General features: G+C 37.4%; 1 protein-coding gene across 11 annotated transcripts in view; it reads right to left on the bottom strand.

Moving 5' to 3' along the window:
- Positions 1-3,078: 3,078 nt before the first annotated feature.
- Positions 3,079-16,598, bottom strand: part of EYA1 (EYA transcriptional coactivator and phosphatase 1) — a 314,781-nt gene continuing 301,261 nt past the window's right edge. For all 11 annotated transcript variants that reach the window (XM_079111714.1, XM_079111722.1, XM_079111721.1 and 8 more), the window contains 2 exons: positions 14,135-14,235; positions 3,079-5,042 (listed from right to left, as the gene is read on the bottom strand). In XM_079111714.1, the coding sequence (XP_078967840.1) occupies positions 4,962-5,042; positions 14,135-14,235 (182 nt within the window). In that variant the 3' untranslated portion in view covers positions 3,079-4,961. The remainder of the gene's footprint in view (positions 5,043-14,134; positions 14,236-16,598) is intronic.

Genomic DNA, 16,598 nt, shown 5'->3' on the forward strand with positions numbered 1-16,598 from the left:
GTAAGTTTTGAAAAACAAATTTAAGAAGTTATCAAAATATGTGTGTTTTCTTTGATGTAATGCTCAACGAAAGAAATTTTAAAACATGTCAGGAAGGATGACATAGGATTGAGACACTAAGACTAAAAAGGCCTTCAGGTATCATTGGAAAATTGTACTAACTGGACAGGATGCCAGACGGGCCTTGCCTTGAAAATTGGAAGGGAACACCTTAGCTCACCTCTTTATTTAGTGAGAGATAAGACAAACAAAGCTAATTTTTACTGGTCTTATAGCCCCTAATCTTCTCTATGTATCCAAGAGAGTGGGCTGAGATCAGGACTTTGCCTTATTTGATTGAGACCCTTGGGCAAAGCATTTAACCCAAGTTTCGTAATCTGTAAAATGAAAGGGGCTCAACTAGATAGCACGTGGACCCAACACTGGAAACCTAGTCTAGCGTAGAAATGTCACCCACAGGGAAGGTTGCAGATGCTAATGCAGGAGCTGAACTCTTAACTTGTGTTGCTATTTCTCTTCCACCTCTTTCTCCCACCACGGAGAACAGTCCTGATTTTACATCGGAGCTCTGAGCCTGAAGTCTTATTCGGAGATAAAGGACAGTTAGAGCCCTGGCCCCTCCTCCTTGCCCCTCTCCACTCTCTCAGTTCCAGGGCCATCGTCCTGAGGCTTTCTCCTTCCTTCTCTTCTCCAGCTTGCTGCATCCCTTCCTGGTTTAGGCTGCTCTCAAGCTCTTCTCTGCTCCTGGCTCTGCGTGGGCCAGCTCCTCCCCAGCCTCAGGTCTCAGCTGAGACATCCATTCTTCAGGAAGCGTCTCCTGCCTGCTTATGTGAGCGCCACCCTCCACCTCCATCAGTACCACTTGGGGACTCCTTTCTAGAGCTGCAGTGAACTCTCCCATAGCCACTGGCCCAGTGCTTGCAGTCAGGACCAGACTGACTTTTCCAGCTTGTTCTCTAGTCCAGGCCAGAACAATGCAATGCATGTGAGGAGAGATTTTTTTTTTTTTTTTTTTTGAGAGGATAAGATGTATACAAACTCTTCAACAGTGTAATAATAAGCAATATTGGAGGAACTTCCAGGTGTTGTTCCAAATATTTTCTTATATTGTCCTCACAGTAATCCTTAAAATAGCTCTTATTGTTATTTCCCTCTTACAGATGAGGAAACTAATGCTCAGAGAAGCCGAAAAGCTTGGCTTACTAGGGTGAGGAAGCTGAGATTCCAGTCCATCTGGCTACAAAGGCCAGGCTCCTAACCACTGGGCTATCTTTGCACAGTGTTTAGATACTTGAGACATGTCTGTTTTTTTCTTGTTTCTCACAAGTCTATCTATCTAACCTGTTAGCCAATTTTCATCATCACTATCACTGCAAACAAACCCAGACTTCCCTCATCACTGTCCTCATATGACCAATGTTCAAATATGACCATTGCTCATCTGGACTGACTGAATTTCCATACTTCTCTTGTTCCTCTATACCCTATTTTCCCCTCAGAAGCCAGAAAAATCATTTCAAAGAATAAGAGCAGTTAACACCCTTGCACAAAACCTTTAGTGGACTCCCTTTTATAGAATGGCACCCCAAACCCTTAGCATGACCTCAAGATCTTTTTAGTCTCTTACTTTACAAAGTCATCTCCTTCACCTCTCCTCTCTGCCCCACAGGTATGATTTTCGTTCCTACGATAGAAACATGCTGGCATGCTTTGCCCCTGACCTAGTAGTTAGACTGCCTACTCCCTAGCAGTCAGGTCTCAGGTCAAACATTCTGTCCAAGGAGGTTTATGCATGTCAATTGCCCATGTTCTGTGTTTAACTTTCCATTAAGAACCCTTCTGACACGAGTATATCTTTCCATTTATTGTTTGTTTCTACGAGCCCCAATGTGATCTCAGACCTGGGGGCATCCAAGACAGTGCCACACGGGGAATGTCCCATGAGTCTACTGACTGGAATGTAAACTGCCATTGGGTGGGTGCCTAGGAAGTTCAAAAGAAGGTGCTAACACAATCCATGATGGAAAAGCAGGCTCTGCAGAAGAGGGGGGACTGGAGCCCAATGAGATCATTGCCACTACTGGGAAGGCTCTGAGCAAAGATGAGGCAGGGTTGCATCAGGGCTGTTTGTTCTACTGAAGAGCCTGATATTCTGGCCTGGCGTCCTGAAGGTTCATTCATTATGATAATGAGATAAGTGCTGAGAGGAAAGGCCAGCTTGCATTTGGAAGCACTAGAATGCCAAGGGGAAATATCTGAGCTCTAATCCCCAAAGGAGAATGCTTTAAATTTTTGGCCACAGGGGTGCCATGTTAGAAGTGGTACTGCAAAAAAAAATTCATCTTCAGAGCATGACCTCCATTTTACCTATTCTGCCTAAGACCTAATAATCCCTTCACTCTCAGCAAACTCTTTTTAAAAGATTTTTCCCCCAATTCCCTTTGTTTTCAAGGTGGACACCTCATTCTTCAAGCTGCTTCACTTTGTGTGTGTGTGTGTGAAAAATATACATCATGGGGTTGATAAATGGGCTAGACAAATGCACATTTGATTTTCATGTGTTTGTATGCATGAATGTTGTGTTTCTAAGATTAAATTCTCAGGAGGAAGTGAGTTGTGCTGTTTTATAGCTCTCTGTCGGTGATTAATATGGCTAATCACAGAGATATATGTTGTGGACATTCTTTTTGATGAAACGGCCTTATATTGCTATCCCTTGGGTATTTAAGTGGCTAAATCTATTACCTGCAATACAAGATACTTTAAACTGAATTCTGTCCCATAGTAGATAAATTTGAGTGAGGGTCCAGTTTATAGAGTTTGGGGAAAGTAAAGAGCTTTTCCATTCATCAATTCTTACAGTGATCAGAGAAACAGCTGTTGCCTTCCAGCTCAGTTCCCTAAAGGACTGATAAAGCCATCACTGCAGTTGCTTCTTGCAACTTCCTTTGTGGGGCTGAAGGTTCCAATACAACCAAGATCCTGCTACTTCATATAACCACCAGGAAAAAGATGATACTGATATTCAAGGAGCGTACAGTACTTCACAAATCAATTTTATTAATTTAAACACAAATTAATGAAGAAAAATTCTGTACACAGTTGTGGACACGACACACCTTTTTACAGTAAGGCCAAGATAAATTTTGTCTTTTCAGTCTGCAGAGTACAAAACATAAAATGAAAAGGTTAAAAAAAAAAAATCGACTTCTGTTTGCTTCAAGCAAAAAAAAAAAAAAAAAAAAAAAAAGCTAATTCAATTGTTAAACAATTTGGAGAATTCACAAATGACTAATTCTAGCAGCAACATGAAACTGCAGATAAGAATGGAATAGCCCTTTGGCTACTCTGGGTCAAAGCTGGTGGGCCCAATACAATAGTGAAGAAAATTAATCCAAAGAGTAATATCATGGCAATGGAAAGCTTTAGATGAAAAAGACTAGCTTGCCTGGACAATCTGATTACTTTTGGAGAGACTTTCCTATGATGTGACCAAAGTGACAGTTTTTATTTCCCAGATTTTTGTCGTGATATAAGTGGAGGGTAACATTATTTTTTGGTGATGGAGACCGAGCCACATCCACTGTTGGCGATGACCTTTCCTCTACATGGGAAGGAAAAGAGCAGGAATATGAACGTGTGGAGTAATGCAAAGTTATGCTGATGTCTAGCCACGTGGAAATGTCCTCCTTACCTAAACAAGAAAATGCAGACACAATAATTCTGAGCACATTAAAACTCTGTTAATTTCCCATTCATGAACCATTTTTATTAATAAAATATATCTATCTATACTCTTTCCATGGGATGAAGCATTTGAATAATCACTTTTCCAAATAGTTACATATAATACATTAGTGTTGAAATGAAAAAGTGAGGTGACCATAAGAGGACTTTTAATCTTTTCAAATGATGAAGCGCCTATGTTATTTTATCAAGGTCCTCCTGATAGCATTAACAAAATTTAGATAGATAGAAGAACTGATGGGGAAAAAAAAAGATTTGGAAAACAAAATCCTTATTGACACTTGACATCCATGCTTTTGGTCTTGACAACATTATCAAAAAAAAAAAAAATCCATTATCTACATATTTATACCCAATACTTGGATAAGGCACTGCACATGAGTTTATGCACATGTTGCCTCAAGCTTCACTGAGAAGGCTTTACTGCCTTTCAATATCATTTCCCTAAACAATATGTAAAAGAATCATCCATTATTACAAATTTACACCAAAAATTCTTTCTGTACATGATTGTCTCAGTGATGTACATATTATACGTTTAAATTAGACATACTTTAAACTACTTTGCAATGTGCTAAAATTCAAAGTACTTGCCATGTTGAGAGGCAAAGGCCTTTAATTGCTTATTTCTTACATTACTCTCTTCAATTATTTGATGTCAAAAAAGTCTGGGTGAATTGTATGGTATGTGATTTATGCCTCAGTAAATGTTTTTATAAAAAGTCTGTTCATAAATAAGTAGAGATGTACAGATTACCCTGGGTAGAAGACAACAAAAAGTAAACCTTCTTTACAAGAAAATTCTTCCACTCGTATTCAGGAAATACATTTCAGTCTTTGTTGTGCAATCAAGTTTGCTGTATTAGAGAAGCTGTCTGTGTCACATTGAAAATGCTAAAAAGTGAAGCGTTTGCAGGTCCTTTCTTCACAGGTTTGAACCGTGTAGTTAATGTGGCAAAGACACATTACACTGTGCTAGAACATTCTCATGGCTTATTTTCATTGGATTCACAGTACTAGAGTCAGCAGCTGTTCTGAAGAAATAGATGTGGTCCTCCTTTAACCACGAGGGCAGAGGTCAAGATTGACAGCAGCTGCACATAGTATGTTGAAATCACTAAGTTCTGGAGTCCAGCGCTGACATGAAACTTGGGCCTGTTGGATTTGTCCCTGGTCACAGGGAGGCGGTGTGGTTTCTAAGTGCCATGCTGTTGTTACAGGTACTCCAGTTCCAAGGCATGATGTAGGGCCATGAGATCCGAGTGACTAGAGACCCTCCAGAAAGGCATGGCATGCTGCAGAAGGGACAGAAACACAATGAGGATAGAGAATGCACCCAACTCCCTTTAAAATCCACTATAATGCTTAACCCTTATGTATTAGAAAAACTGCCAGCTACCATCTTTGCATCACATCCATCTGTTCGAAGCAAAAATTCAAACCTAATCCTCCCCAAAGAATCCTGAACTGAACTGAGTTTTAAAATGTAATCTAGAGTCCATTTCTTTAAGAAGACTCTAGATAGTTTTTTAACTAGGTCTACACTGGGACTTGAATGCCAATTTCAAACTTTGATAAAATAGTTGCTATGAATGAAATTGCCGAGAACAGGTGCTCTTAAAAATATATATCCAGTGGATTTTTCATGCTGAAAGCTTAAAAAGCTGGTATTTTACGAGTCTAAGCAGTTTTCCTTAGTTGGTAGTATTTTACATTGTTCTAAACTAATCTTGCTCATATATGAAGCAACTGTACTTCTTTATTTATTTCTACCGGTTATTCTTCACACTGACCTTCAAATGACTTTACCATATGAGAAAAACTTAATGGACGTCCAAGGTTGGTTTTGTGTGAATTTGTAGTTATTAAACTATCAATGTAAGATTGGAATGTTTGTGAAACATCTGAATAATCCAGACAAGAAAAACGGGGAAAAAAAAAAAAAGGGGGTTACTGCCACGAATGATGAAAAACGTGATGATAAACTTTTACAGTTAAAAAGGACTGTGAATAAGTACTTATGCATCAGCAAAATATTTTTCTTAAAAAAATCATCACCTTTTGGCAATAAAACTCTGCTTAGCTCATTAAATAATGAACTATTATAGAATGTAATAATTATAGAATAATATGGAGGTCAAAGTATAATTTGCAATTGTAGTTCTGAAGAATTTGGGAAATTTTCAGACTGAGAGGAGAATCTGACATGAAGGCAAACAGAAGGGAGGTATCATTTTTCTAATCTGTAACAATGGGAGCTACTATTTTGATATCAGTCACAAGCAGCTAGATTACTGGGCTGCAAACTATTGAGCACATTTATTACCAACGTATTTGCCTCAAATTATCTAAAACCTTATACCACATTGCAATATCAAATGTAGATCTTTCTGTACTTGTACTACCTGGAAGGATCTATATATTTTTGTTACCCTTCAGTAACAGAATATTCCAGATATGGCTAAGACCTCTTTGTAGATTTCTAGAAGGATGCTCTACTGGGCACCTTTAGATTATAAATAAATCATTGTGCTTTCATTTATTCATTTTGTTTTTGAGTTTGCAGGCATACAGTCTAGGTATAAAAGAACCTGAGATGCATCTGGCCATGGCTTAGTGTCTCACAGTCTGTAGATGAGAAGTGGAAATGTACAATTATGAAAATTCATCTGTATTCTAAGAAGAGCTGAAGGGGAGCAATTATCTTTGCTTAGGGAACAGGGGAAAAGCCTGAGAAGAGGAGGTGATAGTTGAGCTGGGTCTGAAAAGATGAGCATTCAGAAGAGTACTCTGAATGGCTCTGTGGGTCGGGCACAGAAGATAAAGGAAAAATTGTTAGCAAGGCTGGGTATGAGAGACAGGCATGGCTGGTGACATGACTGACTGCAGGAGCCAGTTGGTACAGAGCCTGGCAAGCCCTATTAAAGAGTTTATTGGTAATGATCATTATTAAGTACTGGGTGTCCTAGCAGACACTGTTGCCAAATGCCTCAGAAATAGGTATTACTATTCTACAATTGAAAAAAAAAATAACATTAGAGGGTTTTAAATAATAGCTGGTAAGAAGTGAAGCCAAGATTCCTACCAGGTCTGAATTGAATCTGAAGCCCATTTACTGTAATGCCTTCTAACTGTTCCTGTGGCTTTTTTTTTTTTTTTAATTCACATAGTTGAATCATCAGCACAGTAGCACAGGTTAAAACACACAATCCAATTCCTACTCTGGTGGACGAGACATACAAGAACAAGTGACTCTGAGTCATAGATCTGGGTTGTAAATGTTTGATCACTTACAATAAGGAGAGCTTTCCTCCTTTTTTATTACTGGAGCAAATTCATGCATATCATAAAACATTTGTAAAAAATAGAACCATATAAAGAAATACAGATCACTTTTTATCCTACTATACAAATACCCGCCATAAACATTTCTGTTTATTTTCACAGATATACCTGCTCAAGTATTTGAAATTATGCATATATACATATGTACCTCCCAACACCCTGCTTACTTTGACTTAATCTCAAATTCGTTTTAGACACATCACTTTCAAAGAAAGTCATTCATTTTCAGTTTTCAAGTATTCAACTGCATGCAGTATTCTTTCATATTAAACTCTACACTTTATATCTATTCTTATATCCTTATTCTAATTGTGATTTTCATATTTCCTTTATTATATTTGCCAGTAATCCATTACCCTCTACAAAGTCCTTTCTCATTTCTACAGATCTAATGTGCTACTATTTCAGGAGGTAACAAAGGATGCTGAAGGTTCTTCAGATAGGCATCCAGAAACTTCTAGGATAACTAGCTTCACAAATTTATATAAAAATATTTGTGAGAGGTGAAACTTCTTTTTCCCAAAATAGGCTTGAATTCTTTTGCATGCATTATTTCCCACATATACAATCATGATCACTACAAATTCGGAAGCTATGATAAACTCAGAAGCATGCAGTGACAAATGCAACAAGTTGCAGATAAATTGAAAAGGGCACTGACAAAACAAATCCAGCTGATTCTTTGGTACACAGATAAGGCATAAATTGGCCATTTCATTTCATAGCAAAAAAAAAAAAAAAAAAAAAGTCCAACAACTCTGTCTCTCATCTTTACAGGTGTGCTGATGCCAGCCTAGAGCACATTTAGATTATTTTACCTTTAAACCACATTCTACAACACTATATAGAAAGATGAGATTCTTCATAAGAAGCCCTGAGTGAAAATGATGAGCTATACCTGTGGTACATGATAGAAAACCTATCAAAGTGCAGTGGTGATGAGGCTACTCTTTGGAACAGAAGTGCCAAAGATTTTACAATGACAGCAGACAGATTCTGGGGACAGCTGCACTTAGGCCATCAGCTCCAGCCTCAGCACTGTTTCATCTCTTGAAGGGTAAAGAGGTCTGCAATGATCAGCTTCATTCTCACAACTTCTCTCTAAGAGAAGTCAACTTACTATCAAGTAGGTGATTAAAAGAAATTGGTCTACAGAAGAAGGTTGGTGACTAAAACTCCTATTAAAAAGTAATTAGAACTAATATTGCATGATATTTCCCTAAATAAGCACACATCGAGGCAAAGATTTCATGCAATTTATAAGAGCTTCCCTATCTGTAAAATAGAAGTCTAGTAGAAATGACTCAGGTTGCTTCTAAGTTTATGATTTCATTATTAAGATATAGTCATTTCCTTTAGAGTAGTGTAGCTGCAGTAGAAACATAACATTTAATACACACAAGACACATGCCACCACTGCCAAGAGCTACTCAGCAGGCAAGACATACCTGATGAGGTAAATTCATTACAATGTGAGACAGTGTGGGATTAAAACTCAAATTCAGAGAGGGGAGCTCAACTGAAAGCTGGGCTTGCACTGAACTAGAAGAATGGATGAACTTGGAGAGGTAGCTGTGCAGGGATGAGACACCCAGTTAGATGTGTGTTGTGACAAGGCCAACAAGTAGGATGCACAGAGCATTTTCTGTGATTAGGCTGGAGGTAATGGGGCTGGAATGGTATGTTCATTATATGGACTAATAAGATTTTTCAAGGAAGAGCATTCCTTGAAGAGGCATATAAGAGGTTTCAATTTTTATCTGGTAAATAGAAGGGAGTGGTGGCTAGTACTTCCTCAATGCTGAGAGACACCAAGAATGTATTTTAAACAATTTAGAGCAGTGACCAGAGAAGGATGGATCTGGAGGTGTACCTGGTTGGTAGGAGATAAACCATGCAGAGGGACAGTAGAAATGGAGTGGGATAGATTGAAGGCATTGTGAACAGAGAATTCATGTGACTTATGGGCTGCAAGCAGAGTACCCCAAAGCAAGTTAGGTGGGAAAACTGGTTTGGGACAGCTGAATTCATTTGGTGTATTAAGATGCAGATGGTTATGACATGTGATATCAAAATGGAAATACTCCATCCGGTAACTGGAGCCGTAGGACCAAAAATAGAGCTACCCACAAATCTTAACAGAAATGACAGCTATAGTGTGATGCATGCATGGTTAGTTTATCAAGGGTAGGCAGACACTGAGAGAAGTGGGTACCAAGGCCTAAAGGAGCACATGGTTCTGGGTCTTCAGAGCCGCAAGATTTCCTAAATTGGAACATAATGACACATTCCTCCTTGTTCCTCTTGCCTATGGCTGTGAATTCTCCAAATTCCCTTACCCTAACCTTCCCATCTGATATTTTGCATTTCTCCCTTTTTTTTACATATGACACCAATCATACATAAAGCTGGGCGGGTGGACACTCACGTGTAAATGGATTTCGCTGAATTATTTAAAGTTTTCCAAAACTTAAAGCAGACTCTGATGTACATATTGCACTTCTGGGAATTTTTCCCACCAAGGAATCTGTCCAACAGATATCTTTGAATAAACCACATAAACACCATTCACTGCAGAACTGTTTGTAATAGTAAATACTGGAACCCACCTAAATGTTCAGCCCCAGGGGACCGGTTAAATAATAGCACATTCACATAATGGAATACCAAACAGTTACTTAAAGGGATTAGAGATGGAAAGCTCTATGTACTGATATAGAGAAGTGCCAGGACAGATTGCCAAATGAAAAAAGCAGGTACAGAAGAAAACAGTGTATAATTATTTGCATATAAAAAAACTATCTCTGCTTTTATGTGCATACATTATTTCTGGATAGTTTGTGTATGAAGGTACCAGTGCTTCCCAATTTATAAATAAAGAGACCTCAAAATGGATTATTCTAACAACTCATAATACTTATTATACACATTGACCTTTTATTATTTATCTCTTCTTCCCCTCTAATCAGAAGTGAGTTCTTCAAGGATGAAGGAGAATCCAGTTCAAGACCTGGCCTATGGGAAGTGCTCATTAAGTGTTAATGAATGACTTTACAGTAATAAGGTTCTCTGTATTCCATGTTTGCAGTCTCTGCATCATGCTTAATGAAAACTAAAACCAGAACATTAAATTGCATTAATAATATTTTCATGTAATTCAATATTTTTCTGTTGAATATGTTCAGAATTAGATTGTCAATCAGGTTTTCAGCTCAATTCTGAATTTCACAAGTTTTGGAGTGAATGTTTAAAATGAGCAATTTTTGATAAAGCCTATGTCATTGTGTAGAATAGTGCTTTCCCCATTATTCACACTATATTTATTTTAAGTAGCTATCTGAAAAGCCAATTAGGTTAGTTTAGTAAGGACACTTTTACTCTACAAATGAAAACTAGGTATTAACATCTTGATATTTTTTTTAATCATACACATGTATAATTCTTTCATTCAATCCATGTTGTATTAGGAGAACAAAGAATTTATGGTAGAAAAAAAAGCCTGATTTTTTTTTCTTTGAGGAACGTATTTCTATGTTATAAATTATAGAGTTAATTAAATTACTTAGAAAAGCCCTTGGACTATATTGGCAAAGAGAACCAGGATGACAGAACAGACTTCGAGTGACCTTTAACGATATAGGCAACTGGAGAATTACTTACTGGTTTTCATTTCTGGCTTAAAGTATCTTACTTTAGCAAAAGAATGTTAGCTGAAAGACAACTCTACAGGGAAAAGAGGAGAGTGTTGTAGTATGTTTCTAACTGAGAAGCAAGCTACATGGTTAAAACTGATTTTGAACAAATGCAAAATGTTTTGATTTTGCAAAACAGTACACAAATGGGCAAGACTTCACTGGTTCAGTATGTAGTAATTTAAATTGATCAGTAGCTACTCAATAACTAAAGTATCAGACTGAATAAAGTTAAAAGCCTAATTATATATCTGCCTCCCAAGAAGAAACACAAACATTAATAAAAAAGAATATAAATTCTTTTTTGTAAATCAAATACTTAAGATATATAAATGAAATTCATATTTTACTTCTACATCTCATGACCAGAGAAAGCAAATTCAATTCTTAGGACACTTTCTAGCTGTGTGAGTTGGCCAAATAATTCATCCTTCCTGTGCCTTCATTTCCTCCTCTGTAAATTGGGTCTAAGGATTCCTTCCTAATAAAATTGTGAGGATTTAATGAGACAGTGATATGAATGACTAAAAGGAGGGACTGAGATATGAAGAGTTTAGAGATTCTTGTTCCATGTTATAATTACTAACTCTTCTACAGATTAAGCTTTTATATGTAGCTTCTTATAGGGCATATTGTAGAACTGTAGAGTCTTTCCTCCAAATTATTTGCCATCAGTTATTTTCTACACAACTACGTGTTGTGGATGCTCATTATCTATTATTTTAAAACTTTATCTAAAAAGACCAGATAAAACATACTCCTTAAATAAAGTTAGAAAATAAGACCTGTCATTCTGAGTGATAATGTGATATCTGAATCTTTTATGAAAAATCTACACTTTCTACACACAAAGGCAGGTTTCAAGGTATGAAGGGACTATTCTCATCAGATGGTTTAGGACTCGTCACAGATAGTCATCCAGGAAATCAAAGTTAAAGGCTAGGATGACCCATGCATAGTCAAAAAATTCAAAGAGAATGTTCTCTGCAGCTGGTGTGCCCTATGTAAAGAAAGAATATCATATCCAAAGACAAATGGAAACAATTTTAATTTGTTCTTCAAAGAATTTGTTGTTCTTACCACAGCTAAACTTCTAAGAAACATATTTTTTAGGTCTTTAGATTGGGCCCAAGGAATTTTACCTCTATTCTTTGCTTTTTAGGTGATCACGTTTACACACTGTGGCAACTTTCTCCTGAAATTTATCTTCTGGTGAATAGCAGAGGAAGAAGAACCAGCCTGGAGTGTAGAGTCACACGCTGGCCTAGGGCCACACTGACATAAAATGCTGCTCTTCAACTCCACAGTTGCTCAGAGGTGTAAATCTGTTCCATGCCTTCCTAGCCACTAGGAGGTCCTGAGTAGGAATTTCAGAGGCTTTCCCAGGAAGACAGCTTGAGTCTGCATTCCCACTAAACATTCTCTTTAGATCTCCGAGGTTGAATGTTGGTAATTCTAATTTATTCTGAGGAAGATGATCCACAGCACTAAGACATATGCCCAATAGCAATCAAGTCTGCACACTGGTGAAGCAGGAAGGTCAGAACTAGTGCTTAAATGGCAAATACCATTTCATATCAAGCATTAACAGACCAGAAACTGCTGTAAGTCTTCTGGAACACTGTATCCATGGTGCTTATCAGTGAAATCACTGACAGAATTAGTGTCAATACCTACACTTTTATTGGAATTCAGAGGCACCAAAGATGCATAAAGTCATCTTTGTGGACTAAAAGAAGGCTGACCACATGTCACACTTGACTCTCAATGCTGCATCTGTGATCTGGAACTTTATGCCATTTCTAGTACACATTAAAATATTGCAAAAGAACTGGATTATTGTATCCTTTATTGAATCCAATGAATGAGTTTGTGGGGAACAGAGGGGAAAGTTATGCTATTGGCTAATTTTGTATGCTCTTAGGAAATATTTAGAGAGTACAAATAATACTAAGATTTATAAAAAAACATTTGAAGACAGACTCAATAAAACAAAATCATCTCCACTTATAAGCTCAGATTTAGTTGCTGAAAGAGGAACATCCACCAACAGGAATGTAGTTACCATTTCTTGCTGACTTTACATATAATAGGCTCTGTTTTATGGTACCTCAAATAAATCTAATTTTTGAAACAGGCCTGGGTGCTAGGTTCTGTTACTAGATCAGGAAGAAGAATAGAGGGGTTAAGAAACTTGTGCAAAGTCACAGACTGGATAAGTAGCACAGCCATAAACCAAACCTACATTGGAGCAAGAATCCAAGCTGTCTACTACTCCAGTTCTAGCTAGATTCCCAAACACCGAGGATACATGAAAGGAAATGCATGAATTTTGAAAACTGAGTCAGACAACCACTGAAAGGCACTAGGATAAAGATTCCAGAGAAACAGTGGGAAGCATGGTCCGAGGAAGGTGTAAATCCCCGATGCATATGTTGATGGTATTTGGAAGTGAGGTCTTTAGGAGGTAAAATTAGATGGGGTCATGGGGATAGAGCAATCATGATAGCATTAATGGATGTACAAGAGGAAGAGACCTGATCATGTACATTTACTGTCTCAATGTGTGATGCCCTGTGCCATGTAGCAAGATTGATTTCCAAGCCTCTAGAACTATGAGCCAAGTAAACCTCTATTCTTTATAAATTGGTCTCAAGTATTATGTTATAGTAACAAAACAAAGGTCAGCAGACGAATGTCACTGCAGTGTTGGTTGAAGGAGGAAGGCAGGTTGTAACCAGATTGTGAAGATTCTATGTGCCAAGTGAAAGACTGTGATCCTCCCCTTACAAAAGTGCACTGAGATGCAGAATGAAACAGCTTCTGTGAAGGGAAATGAGAGAATTACACCTGAAGAGACTGGGGAGAACAAAATGAAGAGCAAGGGTAAAACAGAGTTAAAAAACTTAAAATGAGGTCTTCTACAAGTGCCCTGAGAGACAGGACCCTCAGTTCCCATAGAAGAACAAAGCTCTGGTAGAGGCTTTCTAAAGTGGTGTTTGATAGGTTCTCAGGTAATGAGGTCTGAACCACCTGGTAATGTCTGTCCTGGGTGCAGAAAAGGGCATGCTGGCATGAGCAGGCATATGCGTCATCTCTCTTCTGGATGATGGCTGTGCCACTAAGCCTACTTTTCTGTTCCCAAAGTCTACACTCTATGAAGACCAACCACTTTTGAGCTTGTGCATATCACGATTTACACTGAGTTCTTTGCCCTTGTATCAGTGCTTATACCTCTGTCACATCCATAGTCTATTTCAGATAAACAGAACTTGATTTGATGATTCACTTGTGAGAATTTTGAGGACTAAGAAAAAGTGAGTAGCCCAAGATGCACCCTCTAAACTCACCTTTTTGGCTCCTTGTTCTTCTTCCACACCATCTCCTATAACGACATATACCACTTTTCTTCCAAACCTCTGAATTATCCTCTCAAAACAGCTTTCTTTTCCTGATGAACAAAAATAAATTACAGAAAATGTAAAGTTTGGGTGACCCAGACTGACGGCACTGGAACTTTTGATGTAAAATGCTTTCTTTATGCTTCTGATTCAGCTCAATCCCACTTGTGCAACTAAGAGTGCTTGTATGTCATTAGGTAGTATATGAAATAGCACAAAAGATTAAAAATTACAAATTAATTAGCATCATGGTATCCTGTTCCTTGAAACTGACAATGTAAAATACTTGCTTCCCAAGGACTTGTTTATTAAAAAGTAGGACCTAGTCAATCTCAATTTAACAATTGAGAGAATAATGTTGTTTTGCAGTAATACTTTTTTTCTCCCTTCCTTACAAGCTGAGACTAAACAAAGACAGGCAATTCTGGCAATATATTTTAACTTGATTTTTAAAAAGTTTCATAATATATCAAACTCTGAAAATACTTGTTCCAAAGACTATTGAGAATGGTAAGAGAAAAGCAACTGGTGTTGGCTTTGGCACAGCAAGAAAAAACAAACACTGGAATTAGTTTACCCCTTCATTTTCAGGTTGAATTAAAGTCCCCCAAAGCCCAATGTGTATACTTGAAATAGTCTCATAAAACTCCTGAAATAAATGTCAGGTAATTTGGGATACCACAGTGAGCTCATGCCTACTGTACCCAGGCATCTCATGTTCAAGAAAGCACTTATGGGGGGAAAGGTGAGATATAGGTAACCAAATACCATTATCTGTCTATTATCTTTCCCATGTCATGACTTAGTTTGGGCTCCCAGGGTGGCTACACCACCAGCACATCCCGGCAGTTAATGCGAGCATTGTTTCTTCCAAGTCTCTGGCCGCCAATGGGGTCATTTTACTGGACAATGGGACAGTTTATAGTTTTCAAATGTGAATGGTTGAGAGGGGCCTGCACCTCTTTCAAATAAGGATCAGATATACCCATGAACAAATTGCTTGTTTGCTTAAACAAATGTCTGCTTTATATTTGTATTTTGCACTAAAAGCTCTCATTTGCATCTGACAGAATGAAATAGAGCCAGCCTTATTCAAAGGATACAATTTTAATACTGCTTTAGTTGCCCGCTAAACTGTGAAACATTAAATCACAAAGGAACAAAGACAAAAATGTAGTTTTCATTGCAAAAATGTACAATCAAATTGGTGTCATGAAAACTACTTTCCCCTCCGTGAAGGAAAAAAAAAGTGTTTTTGCAAAGTTTTCATCTCATGGGAAAAAAAGAAGGTAAGACATTATTTAAAGGGGAAGCTATGGAGACAAAAATGAATTTTTGCCTATGTAGTGTCTCATAGGTTCAATTGTAAATTTTGGGCCATGTAGAAATTTTCCACAATGAAGAAAATCAAGCTGCCATTTAGAAGTGAGTTAGAAACCTTTTTATGAAGCATTCACTTTGAACCCGTTTTGTCTGAATAAACATCACAGTTCTGCTAAATAAGAAACCAGTCATCTCTGAGCACTTTAGCATTTTGTCTATCATGAAAATTCCTGCTTTTTCTGTACTGATCTTCACATCTCTTATTTGATGACACAATTAGCAATAACAAAAGGAGTCTGAATCTCTAGTTTTCTAAATAAAAATATTATAGGGAAGTTAGATCCTGCCTCTGGTTTTGAGATAATTTTCTACCACCATGTATTTTTAATTCTAATTCTTATTCTTTACTGAAAAACATCCGACATTTGAAACAAAATGCCCATTTAAATACTTAATGCTCACTGAATTGTTACTGTGATTTCCTATTACATTACCATTTCCACATTATCTGGAATTAAACCTCAATGCATATGATATGTAAAATACTACCTACGTTTTTCTTCTGGGGGCTCAACACTACCCCTTCTGTATATTAAATGCTTCTCTGGAATTTGTCCCAACTTTCATGTGCTAATAAACCTTACCATAATCTGTTTACAAAACACACTTATTCCACTTGAGCAATACAGATGAAAACAGGTTTAACATAGGACTTAATATAAACTGATTGCTCTTTTTATGGAACATGAGAGCATATAAAATTTCTGGTTATAATGGTCTACTACACAATTTGTTTAGTACATTGATTTGATTAATCCTAATTTCCCCATCAGTTAATCATGCCACCACTGACCCAGGTACCTAAAAGAAATTCCATGCCAACCTTCTTCAAAACAGATGTATTTATTTCATTCAAAACCATGTTTTGAGTACCTACTATATGCTGGGTATTGCAGCTACTATGATGAGCAAAAGAGACAAACACAGTCCTCAAGAATATTAAAGACTGCTGAGGAAGTCATACTATAATTAGTCATACAAGTACTTCTTTAGTGATCATTTAGTATGTACTTTGGAGAAGTATAAGAAG

Source organism: Sciurus vulgaris (assembly GCF_902686455.1).
Source record: "Sciurus vulgaris genome assembly, chromosome: 1".
Taxonomy (NCBI): domain Eukaryota; kingdom Metazoa; phylum Chordata; class Mammalia; order Rodentia; family Sciuridae; genus Sciurus; species Sciurus vulgaris.